Source organism: Cydia amplana, chromosome 6, assembly GCF_948474715.1.
Source record: "Cydia amplana chromosome 6, ilCydAmpl1.1, whole genome shotgun sequence".
Taxonomy (NCBI): Eukaryota; Metazoa; Arthropoda; class Insecta; order Lepidoptera; family Tortricidae; genus Cydia; species Cydia amplana.
In genome coordinates this window covers 17,329,253-17,353,053 of record NC_086074.1, presented here as the reverse complement: position 1 = coordinate 17,353,053, position 23,801 = coordinate 17,329,253, and the positions used below count along the sequence as shown (strand labels likewise).

Below are 23,801 nucleotides of genomic sequence, written 5' to 3'. Positions count from 1 at the left end.
AAATTCAAACCAACATATATAAGAAAACGGGACGACACTACAGTGTTACTTTTTAATTTCTACTCTTTTTTGCCAAGCTGTAGCTCTAAGTCTTCAAATATTTGAAAATTTCTGTTTATGTAATTTGCAAAGCAGTATTGCGATCATTAAACTGATCTACTTGAAAGTAACTGGTTATGTTTCATAAACCAACAAGGAACTTTCAGGTAGAAAAGTTTCATATATAGTCCGTCAACCAAATCTTGTCAGTAGCAATGTAAAGCAAACTAAAGTAGGGCAACACTCAAAGAGCAGTATTGCGCTAAGAAAAGCAGCAATGTACGTCGACACCAAAAGAATTTTTTTTTTCCGCTGAGCGCGCCCTGCGTACGTCAATTCAAATTGTCACTCGCGGTTTATTGAAAAAATTTGAAACGGACGGAAAATTTAAAAGCGATGTTAAAACAATGTTAATCAAAATGATGAACAAATTTGAAGATATCAAAAACAACTCCCTATCGTAGTGCTTATATTCTCTTTGTTCCCTATCTATGTCTTCTAAGTTTACTAAAATAAAATCATATCAAAATGCAGATAATTAGATAGTGCATATATTTGTTATTTACAATATAATATGCCACTTGTTAATGTAAATTAGTGTACTCTTCTGGATGAATATGACATACCTGTGTAATTTTTTTGATTGGTATATATTGTAAAATAGGATTACATATTGAAAATAAAACAACTGATATTTGGGTGTTTATTTAATTTAAAGGTAAATAAGATAAGGGTCACTTTAGCTTACACTATAATTCAGGTCATTATTTGAAAAAATATAATGAAGTTACCAATGTTACCGGGTCACTTCAACCAAGCATAATACTCTGTAGTATTCTATTGCATCTTTGTAAATAGTCACAACTGATTGCTGAAAATATTAGACAGGTGGGCCTACGGACGGCTTCCAGGACACAATTTATGGTCTTGTTGGATAGATTTAGGCATACGTTTTAATTTTATTTATGCCTTTTAACCCTAAAACAAAAAAACTGAACATAATCTTAAAAGTTCGAAAGAGTTCTTCCATGTACTTGTCATAACCTCAATTTTTAGTAATGTTTACCATCAACGAGCATGATTGTACATTGTAGGCCCCTTAGCTTTGCTTATTCTCATTTAATGTATTGGTATTTAATGGTGACAGCAGAAATATCTCTTGAAACAGAAACGATTCAGAATGAAAACCAAATGAAAACAAATAAGGTGACGGCTGTCGTTCACGAATTTCACGATCCACATTCCACAGATAAAACACAGATGACACGCATTTTGGAATTATTCGAACACAGTGTTGCTAACCCGCGATTTTTCAAATTTGCCGCCTTTTACTACTGACAAGATTTGGTTGACGGACTTTACATATTAAATCAGGGAAGGCTACTGTTCGTTGATTGAGATGTGGTCTAAGAAACAGATAAAGGGGGATACTGGCAATAAACTATTGTTTATTTAAAAATGATCATTTTCTCGTAAAAAATATGTCTCTATAAATAAGAAACATTAAATTAAAAACGTTCTTACTTTTGCAATAGCGCCGTATATTATTTTAACTGTTGGCGTTCTAATTATATATTTCCATTGAAATTAGTCCGCATAGACCTACCTCGATAAAAAGTCCATATAAGAACATGGGTTAATCAAAACTTTGCACAAACGTAAATGAGCTACGAGCGGTCGGGTTGAGCTGGAGCTATAGGCCAGAAGCGTCGTTGAAGATAGGAAGGCGTGACGCGAGCTTATAAAGGCCTTTTGCATCTCTGGGGTGCCATAGGACAACAATCAAAACTTTAGAACTGTCAGTATCCCTCTCAGTAGGCGCTAGACTTACGCGTGAGAGACGGGAGCTTGCCTGGCTGCGGGCGCAGGCGCAGGCTCACCCGTCCCGTCTCCGTAGAGTCGCCGTAAGCGTGAGCGTGTGGTGTGACGTTGCAGCGGCCGCGCTGCGCAGCCGCGGGCTGGGCGTGCTGCGCTGGCCGCGCGCGCGCCGCCCCTCCATCCTCGGCCGCGACGGCTTCTTCGTGCGCTACGGCGAGCCCGAGCGCGCCGCCGTCGCCACCTTCGACTTCCTCGACGACGAGGAGACCAAAGACTGTACCTATTAGCAATAACGCCCCCTAAAAACTATATTTTTCTATGTGATACGGTGACTGAAGCTGTACGGTGTCCGCTTCCGCGTTTGTGCGAGCCAAATTGTTTTTCTAGTGTAGCGGTGTTGATTGCTGCACGCGGGTGTGTATGCGGCTTCTTAGACGTTTTACGTATTTGTAAATCCGTCTTGATTTTGCCCCGCGGATACTGTCTCCGTATCTTGAAAATACTTAATTACTCTGGCAAAATCAGAATGGATGAAAAACACTTACCTACATTTAGGTGTAGTAATTTCACTCTTGTAACGTTAACTCGAAACTACGACGAAGCACCTAGTCTTTAAAATCTTCCTCGTTTTTACTAAGTAGGGTAGAAAATGGGCCGAGTTGTATGAAGATGTGTTTGATGTACAAATTGGTAAAACTTTTTTTTCTGTTGATTCTTGTAACAAAATCGTACCGCATTGAATGAAATTCACAATCCTGTTTTGCGTAATTATTGTGTTTGATTGTTTTATCTGCGTGTAAACGCTTGCAACACAGCTTGTACGAGCGATAATAGCTTTTATTACAATAGCAATACGAACGGTTGATTACTCCCAGCGATGTCTTGCTTACGCTTCGAACGACTTAGGTAAGAAGACGAACTAATTACTAAGAAAATGGAAAGCTGCGGCCTCGAAGTAATGTGATATTTTTGTATATACTGTAAGTCCCACTTATTTTCGTATACATTTAAATGGATTCATTTGTAACCGAACGAAGCGTTTTCAGCTGTTGGTTCTAATAGGGTGAAAAGAAAATGTGTTTTCGTGTAGTCGTGCGTGGCGGTAGTTGCACGATATAGGCTTGAAGTTGTACTAATACACTAAGAGATGGCGCTATTGTCAATTACAACTTTTTGCAAACTAATTATTCGTTGTAACGTCCAACTGTCGCTACGTATTTTAACTATTAGATACTTATATGTAAATACTGACGATGATTAATTCGCGTAACGAGCTATAGTAACTACACCTATTAATTATAAAGAATAGTCATCTATATTATAGTGTAACTGTCGATTAACCTTACAAAATCCATTAAAATCGAAGGGTACTAAAGTATGTTAAGTGTATATAATATTACTTGTCATTGATGCTATTTATTGATTTGTATCATTTGCGGGTCTTCGATCGTTTGTGGTATACTTAGGTACATATCATGAATTTCTCGTTTATATATTTATATTGGCGTGATTTACGGCGATTCTTGACTTGGGAACTGTAAGGCGACAATTTGGGTTGCTATAGCAAACATCTACCTCTGTAACATGAATCTCAAATGGTTTTAAAAAAATGTTAAGCTAATATGGCGCCATATGCCGAACAATATGTTCGATAGGCGCTGGGAAATAACTTCTGAAATAAAAGTGGTAAATTGTTAACAATTTGTTTAACTGATGGTAAGGCATGCTTCCCACTTTGCAATGTGCACACTCAATCAGAAAACGATACGGTATTAACAGTTATTAACCTTTTGACCGCCAAGAACATCTAAAGGTGTCGTTACTAGTCGTGCCCACCGCGCCAAGGACCACTATAGGTGTTATGGCGGACGCTGTCAAAGTAACCTTCACACTTACGAGTAGGGTTTACATTAGCTCGCTTGCGCCCGGGATCTTGGCGTTTGAGTGATGTGTGTGTTTATGACATAAAGCGTTCAAAGTGTTAATACTACACAACTTACTTAAAAATATCTCAGCCTAGGTAACAATTCCGGCCAATCTAAGTTTTTTTTTGTTTTAATCAGTTCATTGACAACTGTTTTACTCGTACCTTATCATTTCTGGTTGATTTGCACATCCTTGCATCAGGTCAAGAAACGTCTGTTATAGTATACTTGCTCGTATGTAATTGTTTATATCTATATATTTTGATTGCTTATGGTTGTAAACCTTTGCCTATTATGGTTATTAAATTGCATATGTCCCAAATCGCGTCTAAATTATAAATGACATCACCCTACCGCTTATTTGCATAGTTTTGCGAAATGGATCCTAATCAAACATTTTTTTTAAATAGATCCTTATGACGAACGTCATTTGGATCCTTTTACCTAAACTGTCCGTGTAGATCCGAGCCTATCTTACGTGCGAACGAACAAAATGTCGAAAGAAATAAATAAGTTATTTTTTGTTAGAACTCATAGAAATTGCAGAAAAACCGCAATAACAGATTTCTAGTAATATCTCGTTCTCACGCTATCATTACAGAGAATATGTAGCAATATGAATATACAAAATAAAATGATTAGACGCGTGTAATATCGCCATCGAAGCTTGTAAAAGACGGGTCATTTTAGTAAGTATAGGTTTATTCTAAATGTAGATGTCCTATGAAATTGAATCTTGCCTTGATATCCAAGACCTTTATTAGTGTAAGGCCTGAGTGGACGCTCGAAGCGGAGCGTTCGGCGGGACGTGCAGCGTGGCGTCGGGCTCACATGTAATTTGAGCAGCGTGCACTAAGGCCGCTCCTATACGCTTGTATTTGTTTAAAATGCACGCCGCACGCCCCGCCCCGCTGCACGCCCAATTCGAGCGTCCACTCAAGCCTTACACTTACACTTTGCTTTGATCTCATTGGTTACAATACTTTCAATATTTTATTTCATTGATCACACCAAAACCGCGTTCCTACTGGTTGAATGACGCAGCTAAAGTTCACTCTTGCAAAGTGGAATAGAGGCTCGGTAGGATCAAATTTTCCGATTTTTCTGAAAGTTTTTCGGTAAATTAGGTAACCTACTAGTTTATTAGCGTAACTAACATTATCACGAAAGCCACTCGTTAAGCACACACAGAATCAGTTTAGGGGCTTTGCTTTAAAGTTTTGAGACGATTTTACGACTTTCGTCTACACTTTGCAATTTGACATTTTAATTTCCTACTAAGTGAATATTTTTTTGTAACTTCGTTTGTGAACTTTTGAGCCAGATCCCCGGTTAAAATACCCCAGCCTTGTTTAATGGTTAATATTGAAGACAATAAAGGAAGATTTATACCTATTATTAATTATTGATAAATATAAAACGAAGCGAAACGATCGATATCTAAAATATTAACTTATTAGTATAAGTTACCTACATTATTGATACGATGTATTTGGTATTCTGTAAATGCGAATTGGACAGGAAACGTATGTATATACATTTGGGTATTTACCTACTAATTAATAGTTATTACGATTGTACAATCGAGAAGTTTCTGTAGAGATCCCAATTATCAAAAAATCTGTTTAATTTCATATTGGGCGTGGTAACCCTGTGTTTGATTTATCAAAACATATCTAAAATGCATGCAATTACCTTCGGAAATTATGTAACTACAATGGTTTGCGGTAAAATGACCGAAAATAATGTAAACCTCTGGTTTTTTTGTCCCGACTGAAAAGAATGTTGAAACACATGTCACAACAATTCCTATCATTATCAAGGGTATTGAAATAGTTAAGTGAAATGGATCCAACCTACAAAATAAAGGCAATTTAAAATTATCTACAAAAAAGGTTAAATTTGAATTGATATTGTATGCGAATTTAATCCGTTTCGCTAAATTATTTATATCTCAATTTATATTCAGATGTACCTATTTTTCCTATTTTCATTCCTATCCATAGTTGTTAATTGTCATGTAAAATACATAGTTAAAACGAATTGGCATATTTATTTCATAATAAAAACGTATTATAACCATTGTATTCATTATAAATAATCGTAGGATCCAAGAGGTACTGTGGTAACTACCACTTAATTTTGCAGCACAATTCGAAATAAATGAAAATTAAATATAAATTATTCCTTTAATAATCGGTGCATTTGTTCGTATTACATTCTAACCTAAGAAATAGAATACTTGAGATAGGTAGGTACTTTGAACAGTACAAAAAGTGTAGAATAACTGTATAATTTAACTATAACAGATGGGTAATAAACGATTCCGTTCCCAATTGATATTTTGTTTGATTTACTTACATTAATTATTTAATATTATAATTTTTTTTTTCAATTCACATACATAGAGAGTATTTTGAAAAAAATGTAAAATAAATCAAAAGTTAATATCTTGAATAGTTTCTCTCAAATCTCAGAACTTATCAAGTGACCTATACGTACGCTGGGAAAGGTAAGCGTGAGCCCTACAGTCTCCCGAACCTACACATGTTCCCGTAACTTCACTTAAAACAAGTGTTTGAATAAATAAATCCAAACAACTGACGTAGTAACTTTCGAGAGGTGTTTGTCCCCCGTAGCGTATCGTATGAGCAGAGCGCCTACCGCGAACCACGTTCGAAGTGTTGCCTCTCTGTCGCACTTGTAAATTCGTACGTAAGTGTGACAGGGAGGTAACACGTCGAACGTGGTTCGCGGTAGGCCCTCTGAGTACCTATACTGTTTTATTTACTCAGTTGGTACCGTTTTTTAAACGGCGTTGTTCAAATCCCTCATTGTTTACTCATAACCAAAACAAATGTTGCATTACGTAGGCTTGTAAATGGCATTCCTGCAATGGGTTTACTCGATTAAAACTGCCGCAGAAGTGTAAAAATCGAATACCATCATAAACCTAACGCAAATTACCTAGGTACCTACTGTCCACTTAAGCCAGCGATACACTAGGCGACAAATATGAGTTGCCGGACTTCGATGGACATGTCTATCGACAACGTATCGTATGTAAGACGCGTAATGTCGCCCGACATGTCGAACGAAGTCCGGTAATGTCGCGCCATATCACCCGACGTCGCTGGAAACACGTACCTATCGTGAGACATTGACGTATAATATATAAGGACGGGCTAATGGGGCACTAAAAATGGTACTAGTTCAGCGGTGTTACTCACTAATTCCAGCCAATCGTGCAGTCTAACGCAACTAGTTGCGACTAATAGCGCGAGTAATGCGAACTCGTCAACCAATCGCGCGCGTGATGCGAACTCATCAACCAATCGCGTTGTAGCGGATTCACACCGCTGTGCTGGCCCCTGTCATGCCTCATTATTATTGCCCGTAAAGCCAGTCCCTAAATATCTATGTCAATGATCGTGAGACATTTGTCGCCTAGCTAGTCTATCCCTAACTACGGATAGGGGGGTAGGGGGATCTATATGAATCGAGGGAGCGACAGGTCGGTTGACTTTGGCAATTTATTCGCATCATTGCCACTCTCCAAAGTATATTTAGCCACCTCAATCACCTCATCTGACACTTTCTCGAGTCAAATAGGGCCTATGGCTATATGTATAACTTAAGTTTGTTATCTATAATTAGTATGTATCGTGTAGACATAATTCATGAAAATGTAGAGCAATTATCGATCATGCCTATAGGTAAACTACCCGTATATTTTTTATCAGATAAAAGCTGTGGAAGGCCACATTCGTACGTCTATTACGATAGGTACTTACGGCTTACGACTATGCATGGCATTTGATATTTTTATTTACCCCAACGAATTTAATTTCACAGGTTAGTGCAAAAATATACCTACGGTAAGTTATTTTAATGCAGATTAAGTTTTATGACTACAAATAAGTCATGTTTGTTTTTATACAGGACATTGAAGTTTTATTCAATTTCTTGCATGGATGAATTCTACAAAATATGTACAATGTATGTCCATCCAAGACTCCATTCATCCGTAAGGCACCAGCAGCTGATGTGCTTCATGGCCCAGTCCCAGGTTCGATTGGCCGGCTACTTCCCAAGTATTGGTACTATTTGTATATTAGCTACCTTTCAATTTGTCAAGTTTTCTACTAAAAACGTTACAAAAATTAAAAAAGTCTGTTACCTATAACCGAAGAAGTTAAAATAAAATAATTTTAAGTCGGTTATTAACCTCCGCCATTTGTTTTTTCAGTCTATTAAAAATGACGGTTGGACGGCAGATTGGGTGGTTAATTAGCCAATCGGTATTTTATCTGGGATAAAAACACGCTTTAGTCACGAACCCACACTTATTTACCTGTTTCGGACTGATAAGCCCAAGGTCAGGTCTAGCCAAACATTCAGAGCTAGACTATCTTCACGGATGGCCGGTGCACGTGCATGTGTTGGGTCTGATAACCTATTGGGTGTGCAGCGGAGTTACGTTTCGACACCGGTAAGCGGTTTCGTTTATGTTAGGTGGTTTAAGTTTATTCTAAATTCATATCGTCGGATCGTAGGCGTATATAAAGAAAATTGACGTAAATCGGCCCCCGAATAGTGCCCGAGGCCGAAATCGAAAACGCGGCTTCAATATTTGCAGCTTTCTTACTCCATAGCTCATCAGTCGTCATCATCATGCAGGCCACGGTCATTTCTTGATCTTAGGGATTCTATAATAGCGAGACGGAGGAGGTAAGTTTTACTTAACAATAGGTATTTATACAGTGCGCCCCATACAAAATCACCTAAGTTATTTTGTAATGCACTTCGATACATTAGTGGGTTCATTTTGTATTGGGAATGGGGCGCTTGGTACTGAAAGTGGGAAAGAAGTTCGGAATGTTAGTTAGAATGTTGTAACTCAGGATATTGATGATTATCGCACAATAGCTAGCCCAATCAAAACAATCCTCAATCACAAGCCAAATTCCATCTACTTTAGGAGCTGTAGGTGTTGTAGCTGTAACGTGTGTGTAACTTAATGAATACAACGCAAAATGTGGCAATTTTGTAATAAAACACAACAAAAGTTTTCTAAGCAATCCTACAGAGTTCATTGTACAACCTTCCCTTTGGTGCATTCCAGAAAAGCGAGTGGCTCTTGGTGTACCCTGAAAATGAGCAAAACTATCGTTAATTACTACAACATGTGTCTTTCGCATGTTAGCTGAATTAATTTTCAAACAAACAAACAATAATTTATTTCTGGTTAGTCTACCAAACACACTGCACGTGGCGACACTCACACACCATTAGTCGTTGTAAATACTTACACATCAGTTAGAAATTACAGTAAACTTCATTTACAAATCTAGAAGTCTCGACCAATATAGGCTTTAGACTTATAAAATTGTAAATTAGTTTGGTGAAACAAAGAAAAATCCATATGACCAGGGCAATAAAAAATACAACACACGGTATTTGAAAAAACATTTAATTAAAATATAAAATAAATAATTTTGTCATGAAAGTATTAGACCTTAAAATCACAGACATCAAATCCTCTGCTATAATTGATTTGCAAAGGTTACGCTAGCAATCAAGAGCTGTTAAACCACAAAATTGATTTTGCAATGTAAAATGAATTTATAGTATTTGTGACATCTTTAGGAACCGTTAAAACAGAGATGATATCGAACGAATTTTCAATATGAAATAATATATAACATTTAATAACGAAATAAGTTACAGGTCAAGTCAAAAACTATTTAAGTTAAGGTTTGCTACAACTATTTGTAGCCGAACTTAATTAACTACTGATATTGTATAACTATTAATGTGCAATGTACTTATAATGTGAATATGTATTTATACTAATTAATACTTATTTTGTAACAATTTTGTATAGGATTTTGTGACAAAAACAGTCAGGAAAATAAGACAATTATCACAAGAACAAATTAATAAATAAAAAATAAGGAAATAACAGATTTACTTCTACCGATTGTTTAACTATGAATACATAGGTACGACAACACTGTTGAAAGGTCAAATAGAATATATATGCACACAGTTCAGACAATATAAGACATAAAGGTAGATTTCAGCTTGAACGTGAATACCTAATCTTTCAAACTCATAATTATACAACAAACAAATACATTGTAAGATATTGGAGATTAGGTCTCATTTTAAGAGCTATCTAAAACATGAAGCTTTTTAAAAACAAGAGTAAATTTAAACGTTTTGTTTGCGACCAACAAAATGTATCATTAGTTGTGTTATGTTGAAGATAGCTTTAAATAACATTCGTGTATGAAACCTAATTGACTTTGGCGAATAATTCCACCGAGTATATTTGTCCTCTCTAGAAGCAACTCTGAGCGAATGCCAAATGACTATTTGAGTCTGTACATTTAAGAGAGTGAACTAAAGCCAAAATAACCGGTAGAACACAAGATGAAGGTTGAAAACAACAAGTCAATTGATGATAAAAGATATGTACATTGTAAAACTACATAAAATTAAATATACAAAATACTTCAGATATATACATATAAAGAGTTGAGGTTTTAATAATGTCTATAGCTATACAGTAACTGTTATATTATTAAAATCCCAGTCATCAAAATGAAAACATACTTAGCGCCACTTGCACCATTCCACTAACCTGGGGTTAACCGGTTAAACCTGGAGTTACCGGTACAATTTGGTTAACCCCGGGTTAGTAGAATGGTGCAAGTAGCCATTAGTCTGTTCCCGTCCCGTAGGATGTAATAATACCTAAGTTGGAAAACTGTAGGTACTGCTCAAAAGACGTTTTTTATTCACGACTGATACTGCGACTAGACAATATTATTTATGAAAGTGGACAACATAGGTATGAGGTATGAATTTAGAGAATTATAAATATTTCGTTCAAATTTTTGTTAAAACAGATTCACCAAATAATACATAGCATTATAGCATCATATTCCACGTACCTACATAAGCATTCAATAACTAGAAGTAAATTTAAAACAGAACTTCATGTAACAATAAGTCTTATTGTATCTAAATAATGTGGAAAAAGAATTTTGGTCCAAAATTGAAATATATTAAAATTCGGTTTAAAGGAAATACGAGTACCTACACGAACAATTGCATGTAACCGAGTGTAGATTCCTCGCATTATTTCATTTAAATGTATGATTCTTACTACTACTTAGTACAAGATAAAGATGAGGTAAAGCCGAATATATTGTTTAAGATTAAGTCATCTTTTTCCTCGCGTTAACCCGGCATTTTGCCACGGCACATTTCCAGCCTGGGGTCCGCTTGACCTAATCCCAATCCCAAGAGTTTAAGATTAAGTCATATCAGACAAAATCAAGTCAGTCATATCAGACAGAAGAGTTCGTTTGGCATCATAAAAGGTTAATTTTACAAGAAATAACTTAACAAATCCTGACTAGAATGACAAGATAATGCTAGTCCACAGATCTAAGAATTTACATTAAGTACAAATATGGTCGCAGGTGTAACTGTTGTTAATTATAGAGAAATATTATTCTCATAATGTCGTAGTTCGCAGCGTAACAATAATAGCAATTAGTATTGTGCTGTACTTGTTTGTGTAAACTGTATACTTACATTACACACCTACTCCTTTAAATATTGTCATATCTACGTCTGCGCGCAGGGGAGAAATCAATGACAAATTAAAAAGTATTTCAACGTAAGAAAATTAAGTTCCGTGCCAGCAAAATCTAATTTCCATGGAAAGAAAAAATTCCGTGCCCGGACCGAATTTTCAGATCTAAATATCATTAAAATCTTAACTCATACATTAATTACTCATTCAAAATTATTGTTGCAAATCAGTATTTTGTATTAATATTTAACATTCAAGTAGGTGGGTCTGAGGTAATCATTATTATCATAAACACTATATTCGGCTTTACCTCGCATTATAAATAAGCTCAACACGTCACTGGATATAAATAAATAAATAAGTTATAAATAAATTTTGTGATGATCCGCATAGGTAATACTGGCGTAAAAAAAACGGTGCATAACATGCCAAGTTTCATGAACTTGGTGTTAAATGAAAGAGCATGTTTATTATTGTTAATGTTATTTACTTTTAATGTATGAAACAGATGTTACGATTCGAAATTGAAACACTAAAATAACGTAATTATGAAATACAAGTGGGCAGGCATAGTATTAGAAAATCAGGTTTATACCATTACTGATTTGTTTAACTTATACACTATTGAGAAACGTTTACTCAACAAGAGAAAAAGGTGGTACAAAGATTTTAGCTATTAGAGGATAATCTAACAACCTTGACAGCGTATTCAGAAAATTCTCTATAGTTTTCTACTCGCGATATTGTACACTTAAATGCAATTAGTCGCTTTAACAATCGATAGCGGCTGCTGGCTTGTTGTTGGCAAGATAAGAGCAATTACTTTTGTAGCTGACGTGAGGGTTTTTTCCTCTGATACAGAATTCACTGTTGTTTTACTCTAGTTTATTTGTGATAACTGATAACCTATGTCTTTAAATATCAATAATTTACACAACCCAAATTGTTTTTCCACGAATTGTTGTGTTATATTTGAGAAATAAGTCACTTAACATAAATTGTACTTCAAATCACTATCGTATTAAGAAATCTTATCTGTAGACTGGTATTTAAACCTGCGCGTAGGTACATTATCAATTACCCGTACATCATGAGATCATGACTCACTTTTCTTACGCCAATATTACAAAAAAATCGTAATCTATGTACATTTACACAAGAAATTGACATTCTATTTAGCTCCAAATTTGCGGCTTCGCCCCGCTGGAAACGCAATGTTCCTTCACCTTACTCTTGTCACTGGAATCTCTAGCGCCGCCAAATATATTTTGCTTCGGTGTCTCTTTATGCGAGCTGCGTTAAAAATTAAAAAAATATATTTAAAAAAATTTGAGCCACAAATTTAATATATTGGATACAATCCCTGCCAATTAAATAACTGCGTATAACCTCTCTCTGATAACAGGTTTATCTATAAACATAATTATGATAGGAGTCGAGTTGAAAAGTATCGTTTTCCAATTTGATGACGTAATGACGTCATCTGGTTTGGGCCACGTCAGTAAACTCTCAGGTCAACAAAGATTTGAGTCATGGTTACGTGACATGAACAGCGTTCCTAGCTTGTCAACCCGGTTCGACATGCACTGAGCCATGAACTTTGTAGTCGGTGGAAGAATTAACTACGCAATTTAGAAATCACTTAGTGCATACAAAGTGTCTTAAATGTTTTTAATGAAAGACAGCTGAAGACAAATTTGATTTTGTCATTTTAATTATTAACGATTTAATGAGATTTAATTTGCTTTTTGTATTTCCGAAAACCCGCGACTTTCTTGCTAGAAATGAATGGTCAAAACTTTGGTACAGGCCAAAACTACGTCCAGAATTCGGCCTATCTCGCAAGCTATCACAAGTTTCGGGCTATCGGCAAGGCTTCTTTTAGATGCCAGTGTTGTAAAAATCTAATTTGGGGTCACAGGAAACTGGTGATTTGGACACTAGTTACGAACGTAATAATCTACTTTTTGGTTGAAAGCAGACCAAACCACCAAATTACCAGTATAAAATGTACCAGTGCTGCACTGGATATATCATACTTTGGCACTTCGCCAATCAGTATACTCTCGTGATTTACATATGAAATAAAAATGACCTAGCAAATATACTAACAACTAAAATTTTATGGAGTGCTTAACCACAATACATTTTAGAATAATGCTTTTAATATTGCCGTAGACCGTGAACTACTACTACTACTATACTATACTAGTGAAAAACTTAGGTATTATTTTTGAAGACAATGATAATTCGAAGCGAATCATTTATTCCTATTTTAGATATTACTAAAAGCGTAAATAATTTCCAAGTCTCGTATTTTACGAGGTATAGTCGTAAAATCATGATTGACTACAAGCAAATTGTTGCCCACGAATGAACTAAATTGTTCACGGTAGATTAAATGATAGCAGCTAGGAAATGCACCTGCAGTGGCATTGGGAAGTTAAAAAATGATAAACAACAATCAATTTCAAAACAAGATATTTAAATAGGTCATGTCCTTACAGTACAGTACTTAATGAAATTATTTCGGAGTTTTATGCTAACAAGAACTATAGTACTGGCAGAGGATTTAATTTCCGACCCATTTCGTACCTTGTTACAGTGACAATCAATATGAAATTATCTAAATAGCTCATAGTATTTTCACTGTGACGAGAGGCACGAAATGAGTCGGAAATTAAATTCTTTGACTGTACGTTGTAGGTTGTAGGTATTGAATCGTAGGACAGAGAGACACACCTAAAAGAGTACGTACATCGCATAATTCGCATATTGACATGGAAATTGTATGGTGTGTGATGTGACCCCATTAATTTAGGTAGGTACCTATATTACCTATACATAATTCGTTCCATCTGACTCTCTCTAAATGAGGTTGTGTAACCCCACAGAATATACTATGGTTTATGTTTATGTTACCTAATGGCATGTTGTTTTTAAACAATTGCAGCGCCATATGCGTTAAGTTTTGCGCGTTTATCCTTATTGAATATCGAAATTGTATACATGTCATTCAGAGTTCTCGCTAATTTATCAGTAAATTTCGAGTTCCATTGACGCGGGTGCGGCACCTTAACTACGTGACGCCGTACAAGTGTACACTAAATAGGCTGACGAAATAAATACCTATTAGGAAACTGATCGTGGCTATTTAAAACGTAGGTTAATTATTTTTAAAGATAATGAATGTTGTCCTTATAATATGTAAACATACATGTTACCTTAAGCAAAATTGTAGATTTTATATTGAGTTATTAAACTTTTTAATCAAGGGTAAATCCATTGAAAAAATTCACATGGAAACAAAATTATATTTGCAAGGGTAGACTTCAAAACTTTATAAGACTAAATTTGCCCTGATAGAAAAAAATCACGAAAATATGTCTAATTTTCATTTATATCGTTACCCTGCATACTACAGCAGTATAATTTGCTGTCAGACGAGCAAAATTCTCTTATGGATCTTTTATCGCTAGCACTTCTGGTATTTAATGTAATCGATGCACTAATCTCTTTGAGTGATTACTGATTAGCTTTATCGCATCTCGTTAACCTTGTAAAGGATGTATTTACTCGTAAACGAATTCCTAGCTAGACCTAGAAAATAATTGTTATAATAAATCTATCATTGTTCTAAAGGACAGCGCTTGAACCTAGACTGTAATTTTTAATGAGCTATTCAGTCAGAAGAAAACGTCGCTAAGCGAAAAAAATATCCAAATTCATCTCCACAAGAGTACACAGCTCAACACAGTCTAGTGAACTTCGTTCTGGGCATATTATCCTACGAAGGTTACGAACTATTTCTGACGCTGTTTTTTGCGAATCTGCCTCCACAATCATTCTGTATGCGAATGATAAACATAAGCAGACATAGGAATCCGTGGGGCAAATGTTCTTGACAGGTACGGACTTCTATATCGATAAACTCAATTATCGATGCTCGTTCTATATCTTTCCTGTTTTCGATCATTTTGGACATTGAGACATCCCATCCAATTACGATTAAAGATACATTTGAATTGAGATCCTGAATATAAGAAATAATAATGATGAAATAAATTAGATATCAACGTGAAGGAAATCTGTCTAATTCAGGATTTCAATAAGACTGCGGATTGGTGTCTACGCCGAACTAACGTTGCGCTAAAATTACCGCTCTAAAAAATCTCAAAAACAAAGGGTCTTGACGGACAGACAGATGGGCGGACAAGAAAGTGATCCTTGGGTTCCTTTTCCGTTTGAGGTACGGAACCCTAGAAAGACTAGGCTCCAGTGCTTTGACTTATGGAAACGGGAGATCATGTTTTATTTGTTTCCTTTCTTTTTCCTTATGAAATATAAACTTGTGATAGGTGTCGGATTACCCCACGTCCACCTGTTACCGAGAGAGTGTGACTCAGGCCCTACGTGATTGCTGCAACGTACGAATTTATGCGGCTCACTTTGATAATAGAGTGTTTGAGGAAAGAAATGCCTTTACTTTACCGGCTGAGACATTAATTTATTATTAAGACGTGTGTTTTGTATTCTTTAAATATGTAGAGCAGGAATCTCAAGTCTTACACTAGTTTGAAAATTATGTATAATAAATAATTAAATTAACCGATATTCGCGTGCTTATTAGTTATCGTTTTCCCATTGACAGAAAACAAACTTGGATAAACATGATTATTTACTTTTAAAATTTAACAGACCTCACTTTTTAAGAAACAGTATGTAGAAGATATCACAGGTCTTATTTGTTTATTGAATTTTAGTTCTACTAATATTCGACACCATTAAAACCCGCTACCTACGTACCTAGTACCTTCTTCAATTATGTGTTACGAAAAATCATTTAAAACCTCCACCACAGCAACACAAGGCACACTCAAAAATCTAAGCAACCTTTCAAAGTCATACACTAATATAATCCGTAAAGAATAATCAATCACAGATTAAACACATAGTACCTACCTACATATTATAAATACCTACTTTATGATTCGGTTAAATTGTGTTTTTTGAAAAACAAATTATAGCTCCCAGCCTTTTACGAATGTAGTATGATACCTTTGGTTATGGTGCTTTACGCACACTAGCGTCCCAACCCCTCCCCCTGCCGCAACCCCCCCTTTTAGTATGAAATATGTCCCGGTTGAAGGTTTTTTTTAATTTTTGAGAAAAGTATTAGAGTTAAGAAAAAAGTGTGAAGGTATAAAAAATAATCCTTAATAAATTTTAAATAAAAAAGGTTATAATGCCACTTTTTGGTAAGACTTACCATATTCATGTATTAACTTGTTGAAGTTCAATGTCAGTACGTGATAGTACTGACAGAAATCGTATGGGGAGAACCAGCTTGTTGAGCGGTTAAATTTTGTTGAAGTTCATCTAGCTATAACATGAATTTTTGTCAAGAATTTAATAAGAATTATTTCATTCATTGACACTTTTTGCCTATATTATATACTTTCCCCAAAAATAAAAATAAACTGTCAACCGGGACATATTTAATACTAAAAGTGGGGGTTGCGGCAGGGGGAGGGATTGGGACGCTAGTGTGCGTAAAGCAGCATACCCAAAGGTATCATACTACATTCATAAAAGGCTGGCTATAGTTTGTTTGTCTTCCCCATACATTAGAAGTATTAGAACACAACTGAATCATTTATTTCTACTCTCAATTCTCAAATCGGCAATAATTTGCGAATTTTTTATAATTTGTTATGTTATGAATCACGGATTCTTTACGGATTGATTCAGACTTAACTTGGCGCCCATAGTTTATTTCATAATATCATTTTGAACACTACAAAACGTACAGAGGCAACCCAACCAAGTACCCTTACCACAAGTTTGACACTGACATATTCTCTAGCGACTGCGTAAACTAACTCACAATGTAGGTATCTCCTTCGTACTAACTAACATTAGTGCACGCGGGATGCATTGCGTTTGAGTTGACGCAGTCGCTAGCGTTTAAGATCGCGTAAAACTCATGGTGAGGGTATAGATAGCTACGTTAATGGTATTTGGTAAGCAATCGATTTACTGTAGGCACGATTTGTGGAGTGTATTTCGCCAGGGGGAGCCAAGCTAAGAGCCGCTAATAAGACGGAACTCACAGACAATTGACAACCTCACGTTATACCAATCACTTTCTACTCGATCGAAAGAGAAATTGCGTCGAATTTCGTCATATACGAAATGTATGATATTTATTTTTAGGGATCTATTTTAAGATGTTGAGTAAAATGATCATGCAATACAAGTAGAGAAACAGTAATTCTTTATAAAAAATACTTATGCCCTTTAGTTTCATTCATAGCAGCAATATCCATAATATGTATAAGGATACTTGTCATTTACTTAAACATATTATACAGTAAAATAAAATTAATAATAAGTCTGGGTCTGTAATGGGCCAAAATGACTAAGTGATTGAATATTTAGTGAAGATGTCCAGAGTCCATTTTTCAGTTGAAAATATTAAACACAAACACACTCTCACACCATGTCCTATTTACAAACAATGATAAAAGTAAATATGTATTTACTTTGAACATAATATACACATGTCATAAGTAATTATTGAAACTAGGATCTTTATATTCTGAAGGTCCTAGGATTTTTTCTACAGTTTAGAGGAATTCTTTTTTTAATAGATAACATTTGCCACCACCATTTTACCTATTACATATTTTTATGTCAAATAACTAAACTATGGTTCAACTTTTACTAGACTAATAATTTTACCTATTTACCAATGACACTAGAGCTAGCTAACTATAAGGTACTATGTACTATAAACACTAGACATATAGACCGGAATATGAACTGTGATTACCTTTAGTATTGTTTTCTAGCTCCCAAACTCTAGCTCGAAAACAAAACTAAAGGTAATCACGGTTCATATCCCAGTCTATATAAGTCTAGTGAAACTAACCATGAATCATTCAAAACTGTTACTATAACACTGGCTAACAAATTTGGAATTAAGTCAAAAAATCAAATAGGATCTCACCTGAGCATGTTCCGGAAGTTTTCCAATTCTCTAATACTGTTAGAAAGTCTGGCAAAGGCATTGAATAATGCCACAATCTCTGTTCTCTGCAACCTTTCATGAGCTTTATGCCGCAGCGGCAACCTGCCCTGCTCCGGGTCATCTTCCGGACCATCCCATTTGCCTGAGAATAGGATCTTCAAGGCTGTGCCGAGCCCCTGGGTCTGTAACTTCCCCCACAGCTTACATTTATCACACCCCACACAATCCATGATCCTTGATATGTTACGGAAGTGCTCGCGGAATTCGACTTTCAGTTTAGCAGCCTGGCTGCCTCCGTTGAACATTGAAGACTCGTTGAAATGGTCCGGGAAGCTGTAGATTACACCGAGCATATTACTTATAGCTTCTCTAGTCTCCTCGTCTTCCGTGGGATTGCCTGTATAATATTCTTCTCTTTCTAAGTACGGACCCGCTTTAGCTAAAGCTCTCATTTCTAATAAATAAACAAAATATAGATTTTTCAGCCAATTAGGACTTTCGCCTAGTGTCTGCGAGGGATCAAAGCGACGCTGGAATTCTTCAAGGTTCGGTCCCCATTCACCTTCCGGGGAAGCAACAAAACTAACTGCTTTTTCAGCCAGGAGGTACTTGGAGCACAAATGAATGTTAATGCTGGTATGCATGCCTGAAACTGCTCTATAAAACACCCTTTCCTCTAAGCACATATTACTCAAATCTGTACTCAAAACATATGGGAATGATTCATAAGGATTAGCCTTAGGGCGGAAGCAATTTTCCTGATATATGCTCCTCCAAATTCTGTGTGCTGAGGGGCCCTTGTATCCTGTGTATCGTTCAGGATTCAGAGACAAGTCCACATACTCCGCCTCGGCATCTTTGTCGTCGCATTCACAGAAGTTCTCAAGAGCATCGTCATGGGCTTTCCACTTTGCTATTTCATACTGACTGGCTGCACTAATAGTCATATTCAAGTAACCCAGGTCCGGGTCATGATCAGAATCAGAGTTGCAGTTAGATTGAGCCTCTTTAGAGTATTTGCTAGCTGGTGTTTCATCTAAGATCTCATTTTCATACCCGTTTTCGTACCCAGGTACACTTTCCTTTGTACAAGTTTTGATATGACAGTACTTCATGGCACATCGGCTGTCGTCTGCCCAAAAAGGGCATTCTTTCTTCAAATTTACCTTGTAGAAGCGAAAATAGTCCTTGCGTACCAAGCTCTGTATGCGGGGAAATATTTTGACGTTATTAAAGTAGTCTATCGTGTCTACATTACAAGAACAGTCGCCCAGGGCCCCGTGGAGCTCTTCGAAGCACACATTGCTGTCGCAGGGCGTCGAATCGTACAGTTCCGTGTCGTAACCAACCACTTGGACTATCGCTAAAGCGAAAATTATAAACACTACACAACAATTTTTATATGCCATTTCAGATTTCTTTCTATGACATGAAAGGTCTCACGAAACAATAATTAGAATCCAATAAGACTGCTCACAACATATTAAGGGAACTTTTTGAGAGTCACATAACACAAAAAGAGAAAGTGAATTTTTAAACCGAATAATACGACTATGTAGAGTAGAGACGAGCAGTGAGCCGTCACACATCTCAACGCAAGTTTGATTGACCACAGATAACTAATAACATATTAGTTGACACTATTGACAGTTCAATAGAATGTTGCCAGTTTGGCTGGTTCCTATTATATAGTGTGTCAAAGGTCTGTTTGATTTCAAACATAGACAGAGAGAATCATACTATCTTTGTCTAACACTAGTACTAGCACTCAAAAGAAAAGGATGAGTATAGTTTTTTTTGTTCCTATTTACTGACAAGATTTGATTGACCCAGTATAGTTCCCACCATGAATCTAGTATTCATATTCATATTTATTTGCAGAAAAAGGGTAAAGCTTTGGATTCCTCCGAAAACGGTGCCGTCATATGACGGCCGTCATATAGCGGCAGCAAAAGACGGCCGTCTTTACGGTGGCGACATGTGGAAAGTACCACGGCGTCATAACACACCGTCATCCACCAAGGTCAAAGCGGCAAATTTGAAAAATGTAGGCGCGATGGGATAACGTCCCATAGAAAATTTGAATTTCGCGCCTTTTCCTACTGACAAGATTTGCTTGATCATCTATAATTTACTTAGAGGATGAAATATCATCAGAAGAGGAAAATAATCGTAGTACGGAATCATTTATTCAAATCTCGTGTCATTTATTCAAAATGGCGTCACCGCTATCTAATAAAACCACAGACTTGTCATTTTCGCGCTCGCGCTTGACAGACAGCTGAAGTGTGCGAAAGGGAAGCCATCACGTATATGAACATACCATGAGTGCGAAAGAATCAGACTACCAATGAGAAAACGTGACCACTTTTGACTTTGACGACGGCCGCGGACGGCCAAGAGCGTATCACAGTAATTTTCAAATTGAAAAATATACACGGATTAGGACGAAAAGTATTAAATAAAGTAATTCAGTGAAGATTGTGTCTTGTAGTGTGCCGGATTTCAGTGTTACAGTGCCAAATAATCCAAGCAAACACTAATTTCAGAGGATTTATGATATTCCTAGCGAAATTTTCATAACGATATTTTGTCAAATTAACAGCGTAAAAAGTGTAAGAAGCCGGTTTATAAAGTTCATTATAAGTTTTTCTTCCTTTGTGTGCTAATATTTTATCATATTAGTCTATAATTTAAAATATTTTTTCTACTCCAGCACTTAAATGTGTCAATTAAATGACTGACAGTGATATCTAAAGCAATGTCATTTGAATGATTTGTCTATAGGCTCATAAGATGACTGCTAGCAGTCATCTTATGAGTATAATACAACTGCTTTATTTTTTTTAAAGATACAAGTTCCGATCATCTTGATTGAAAGAGGTATGTTTTCATTTACAATAATAACTCTTTTTTTTTTAAATAATAACTCAATTTTTTTTTAAATTATAACTCTTTTTTTTAATAATAACTCTTTTTTTTTGCTGCAGCTGTCATAGAAAAAGTAATGTATGCAACAGCTCATAATTGGTTCTTAAAATTCTCGGGTCTTTTTTTACAAAACTCGACTACGTCTCGTTTTGTAACTTCGACCCTTGAATTTTAAGAACCCTTATTATATCACTGTTGCATAAACTACTATTGTGTAAAAACATAACCTGTTACTTTACGATAGGGCTTGACAAAATGTTGATATGACAGTATCGATAACTTGTCGGTATATTAATAGCTATGTAATTATTTCTTCACAAGACATCATTAAGATATTAGCTTTTATAACCGACTTCAAATAATAACGATTGTTATACCTTTTTGAAGGTGCTCATGTTTAGCGGTAAATTTAAACTTCACTTTCCAACACAGTAAGAGTTACATTAAGATAAGTCTGCAACTATTTTGATAGTACACGCAGTGCAAGTGTTATTTATACGTCATAATGTCGTAGAATTTTAACGTTTAAAATAACACATTTGAAAAAGTAGTCGATAAAGCAATCAAACATCGACAGATTATTAATATGTTGTAACATGACATCACTATTTTCGATCTCACATAGACAATTTACGCACACACTTGCATTTCATTTTTGGTCGCACTTTTGAAGATTGACAGTTGTTCTAGTCATATTAATTCTATGGTTTACATAGACAACGTTCTAGTGACGTCAGTCAACGCTATATAGCGGCCGTAATATGACGGCACCGTTTTCGGAGGAATCCAAAGCTTTAGTTACAGGTTTTATGTTAGTAATGATCCACCTTGATCCGCTATCTCATGACAGCATGCAAATTATTCTTAAAACTACATTCTACAACATTCAAGTAGGTAGGTATTTACAAAGTACATTAATTAGCTATATACACTTATACACAATACATTTACATTAATTTAAGAACAATGTCAAATTAAAATTATGCCAAATAATAAGAAAACAAAAAATTAAAAATCAATAGGTACATTTTTCATGTCATCATGTTTTTATAATTCCAAAATTCTTTTAAGTTGTAAAAACAATGATCTTGGAGCCAAATTCTAAGGGTACAAATGATATCCTTGCCTTCAAGATTCCTAATTTCTGTTGGTAGATTGTTGTAAACGAGAATACACATATAATACGCATTCCGTTTATAAATTTCTGTCCTACAGCGTGGTGGGTATTTTAACTGGACCAGGCATGAGGGGTGAACGGAGGGAGGGGGGAACGGGATAGTCTTATGTATCTTTCAGTAGGAGTAGCAGCGAAAGCGCTATTATTGTTTGTCCTTGTCACAGTCTCACTTTTATTTTTATTCCCCACCATAAATTAGTATGGAATATGGTGGGCAACAAATAAATTCGACCAATCATAGTGTCACGTTGCACATGTTTTGTCCCTCACGGAGGCACGGATCCTATCTTCTATGGTTCCAACACATTCCCACATCTATGGGTTCTTCCATAGACTGTCGACCTACCAAATTAGTTGTACAAAGGCATACTAGATGGCAGTAGCAACTCAAGTCCACCAACATTAACTAGATGGCGGTGTTGTCTTGTAGTTTGTTTTCGTGATTATAATTATAACTTTATTTTTTTCTAATAAAGGTTTTTTAAATACCTAAGTATTACAACCAGTTTTTAGGTAAATTCGCTGTCGCCCTAAAAGTTCCTACAAATCCTTACAATGCAAAACCTTACGAAAAATAGTAAAAATAACTTCGAAAACCCTTGAAGGGGATACTGGACCGGTCCACGCTTTCCATTCCTTTTCCGTGCCACACAAAGATCAGTGCACTCGGTAGACTTGACCATAGATTAGTATTATGTTATTACTGTAAGACTTGACGAGCGTGAATCCCCAAAAGGTGCACGTGCACATCATTACACCCATCAAATACGCGCCGGTTGTCAAGACGGAAAGTGGAGGACTCACGCGAAATCGCCTTTTCATACAAACGTAATCTTCATTTTCCTCTCTGGATATTAACACAATTGAAAATATTCTGACACAATTTATTATAGCAATCAAGTAGCAGTCAATATACATCAAATTATGTAAAAATAGAGATTTGGTCTATACCAAAGAGAATTATATCACTACCAGTATGCTACCAGTGAAATTCCGCAACAAGGAACGTGATCATATTATTATATTCCTGGTCCGGCTTTACACATTAAATTCAACGCGTAATTCTCGCTGGTATTTGCGAGAACGCGTTACAAAAATTCATCATTCATCGTGACTCACAAAACCAAAAAAAAACTGTTTCTATACAATTTAAGGGAACACATCGTTAGCGTCATTTATGCACCAGGAAGCGCCATCTATCAGACAGTCGAGTATGCATTATTGTTTGTCCTGATTCAAGACTTAAAAACAATACACTCTTTTTGT

The 23,801-nt window shown here is 35.9% G+C and overlaps 3 protein-coding genes across 8 annotated transcripts in view; 1 reads left to right on the top strand and 2 right to left on the bottom strand.

Moving 5' to 3' along the window:
• The window catches only part of LOC134648992 (uncharacterized), a 561,268-nt gene extending 557,776 nt beyond the window's left edge, over positions 1–3,492 (top strand). For 5 of the 6 annotated variants that reach the window (XM_063503669.1, XM_063503670.1, XM_063503668.1 and 2 more), the window contains one exon: positions 1,975–3,492. In XM_063503669.1, coding sequence (XP_063359739.1) covers positions 1,975–2,144 — 170 coding nt within the window. In that variant the 3' untranslated portion in view covers positions 2,145–3,492. Of the gene's footprint in view, positions 1–1,936 lie in introns of all 6 variants that reach the window. The other variant, XM_063503671.1, reaches the window with a different exon arrangement.
• Positions 1–23,801, bottom strand: part of LOC134649163 (uncharacterized) — a 194,956-nt gene that overhangs the window by 36,637 nt on the left and 134,518 nt on the right. The gene's annotated exons all lie outside the window — the stretch shown is intronic.
• Positions 12,366–20,034, bottom strand: LOC134648990 (ero1-like protein). Its single transcript, XM_063503663.1, has 2 exons — positions 18,407–20,034; positions 12,366–12,687 (listed from the first exon to the last, which is right to left on the bottom strand). The coding sequence occupies exons 1-2, from the start codon at positions 19,834–19,836 to the stop codon at positions 12,570–12,572; spliced, it is 1,548 nt and encodes a 515-aa protein (XP_063359733.1). The 5' UTR covers positions 19,837–20,034; the 3' UTR covers positions 12,366–12,569.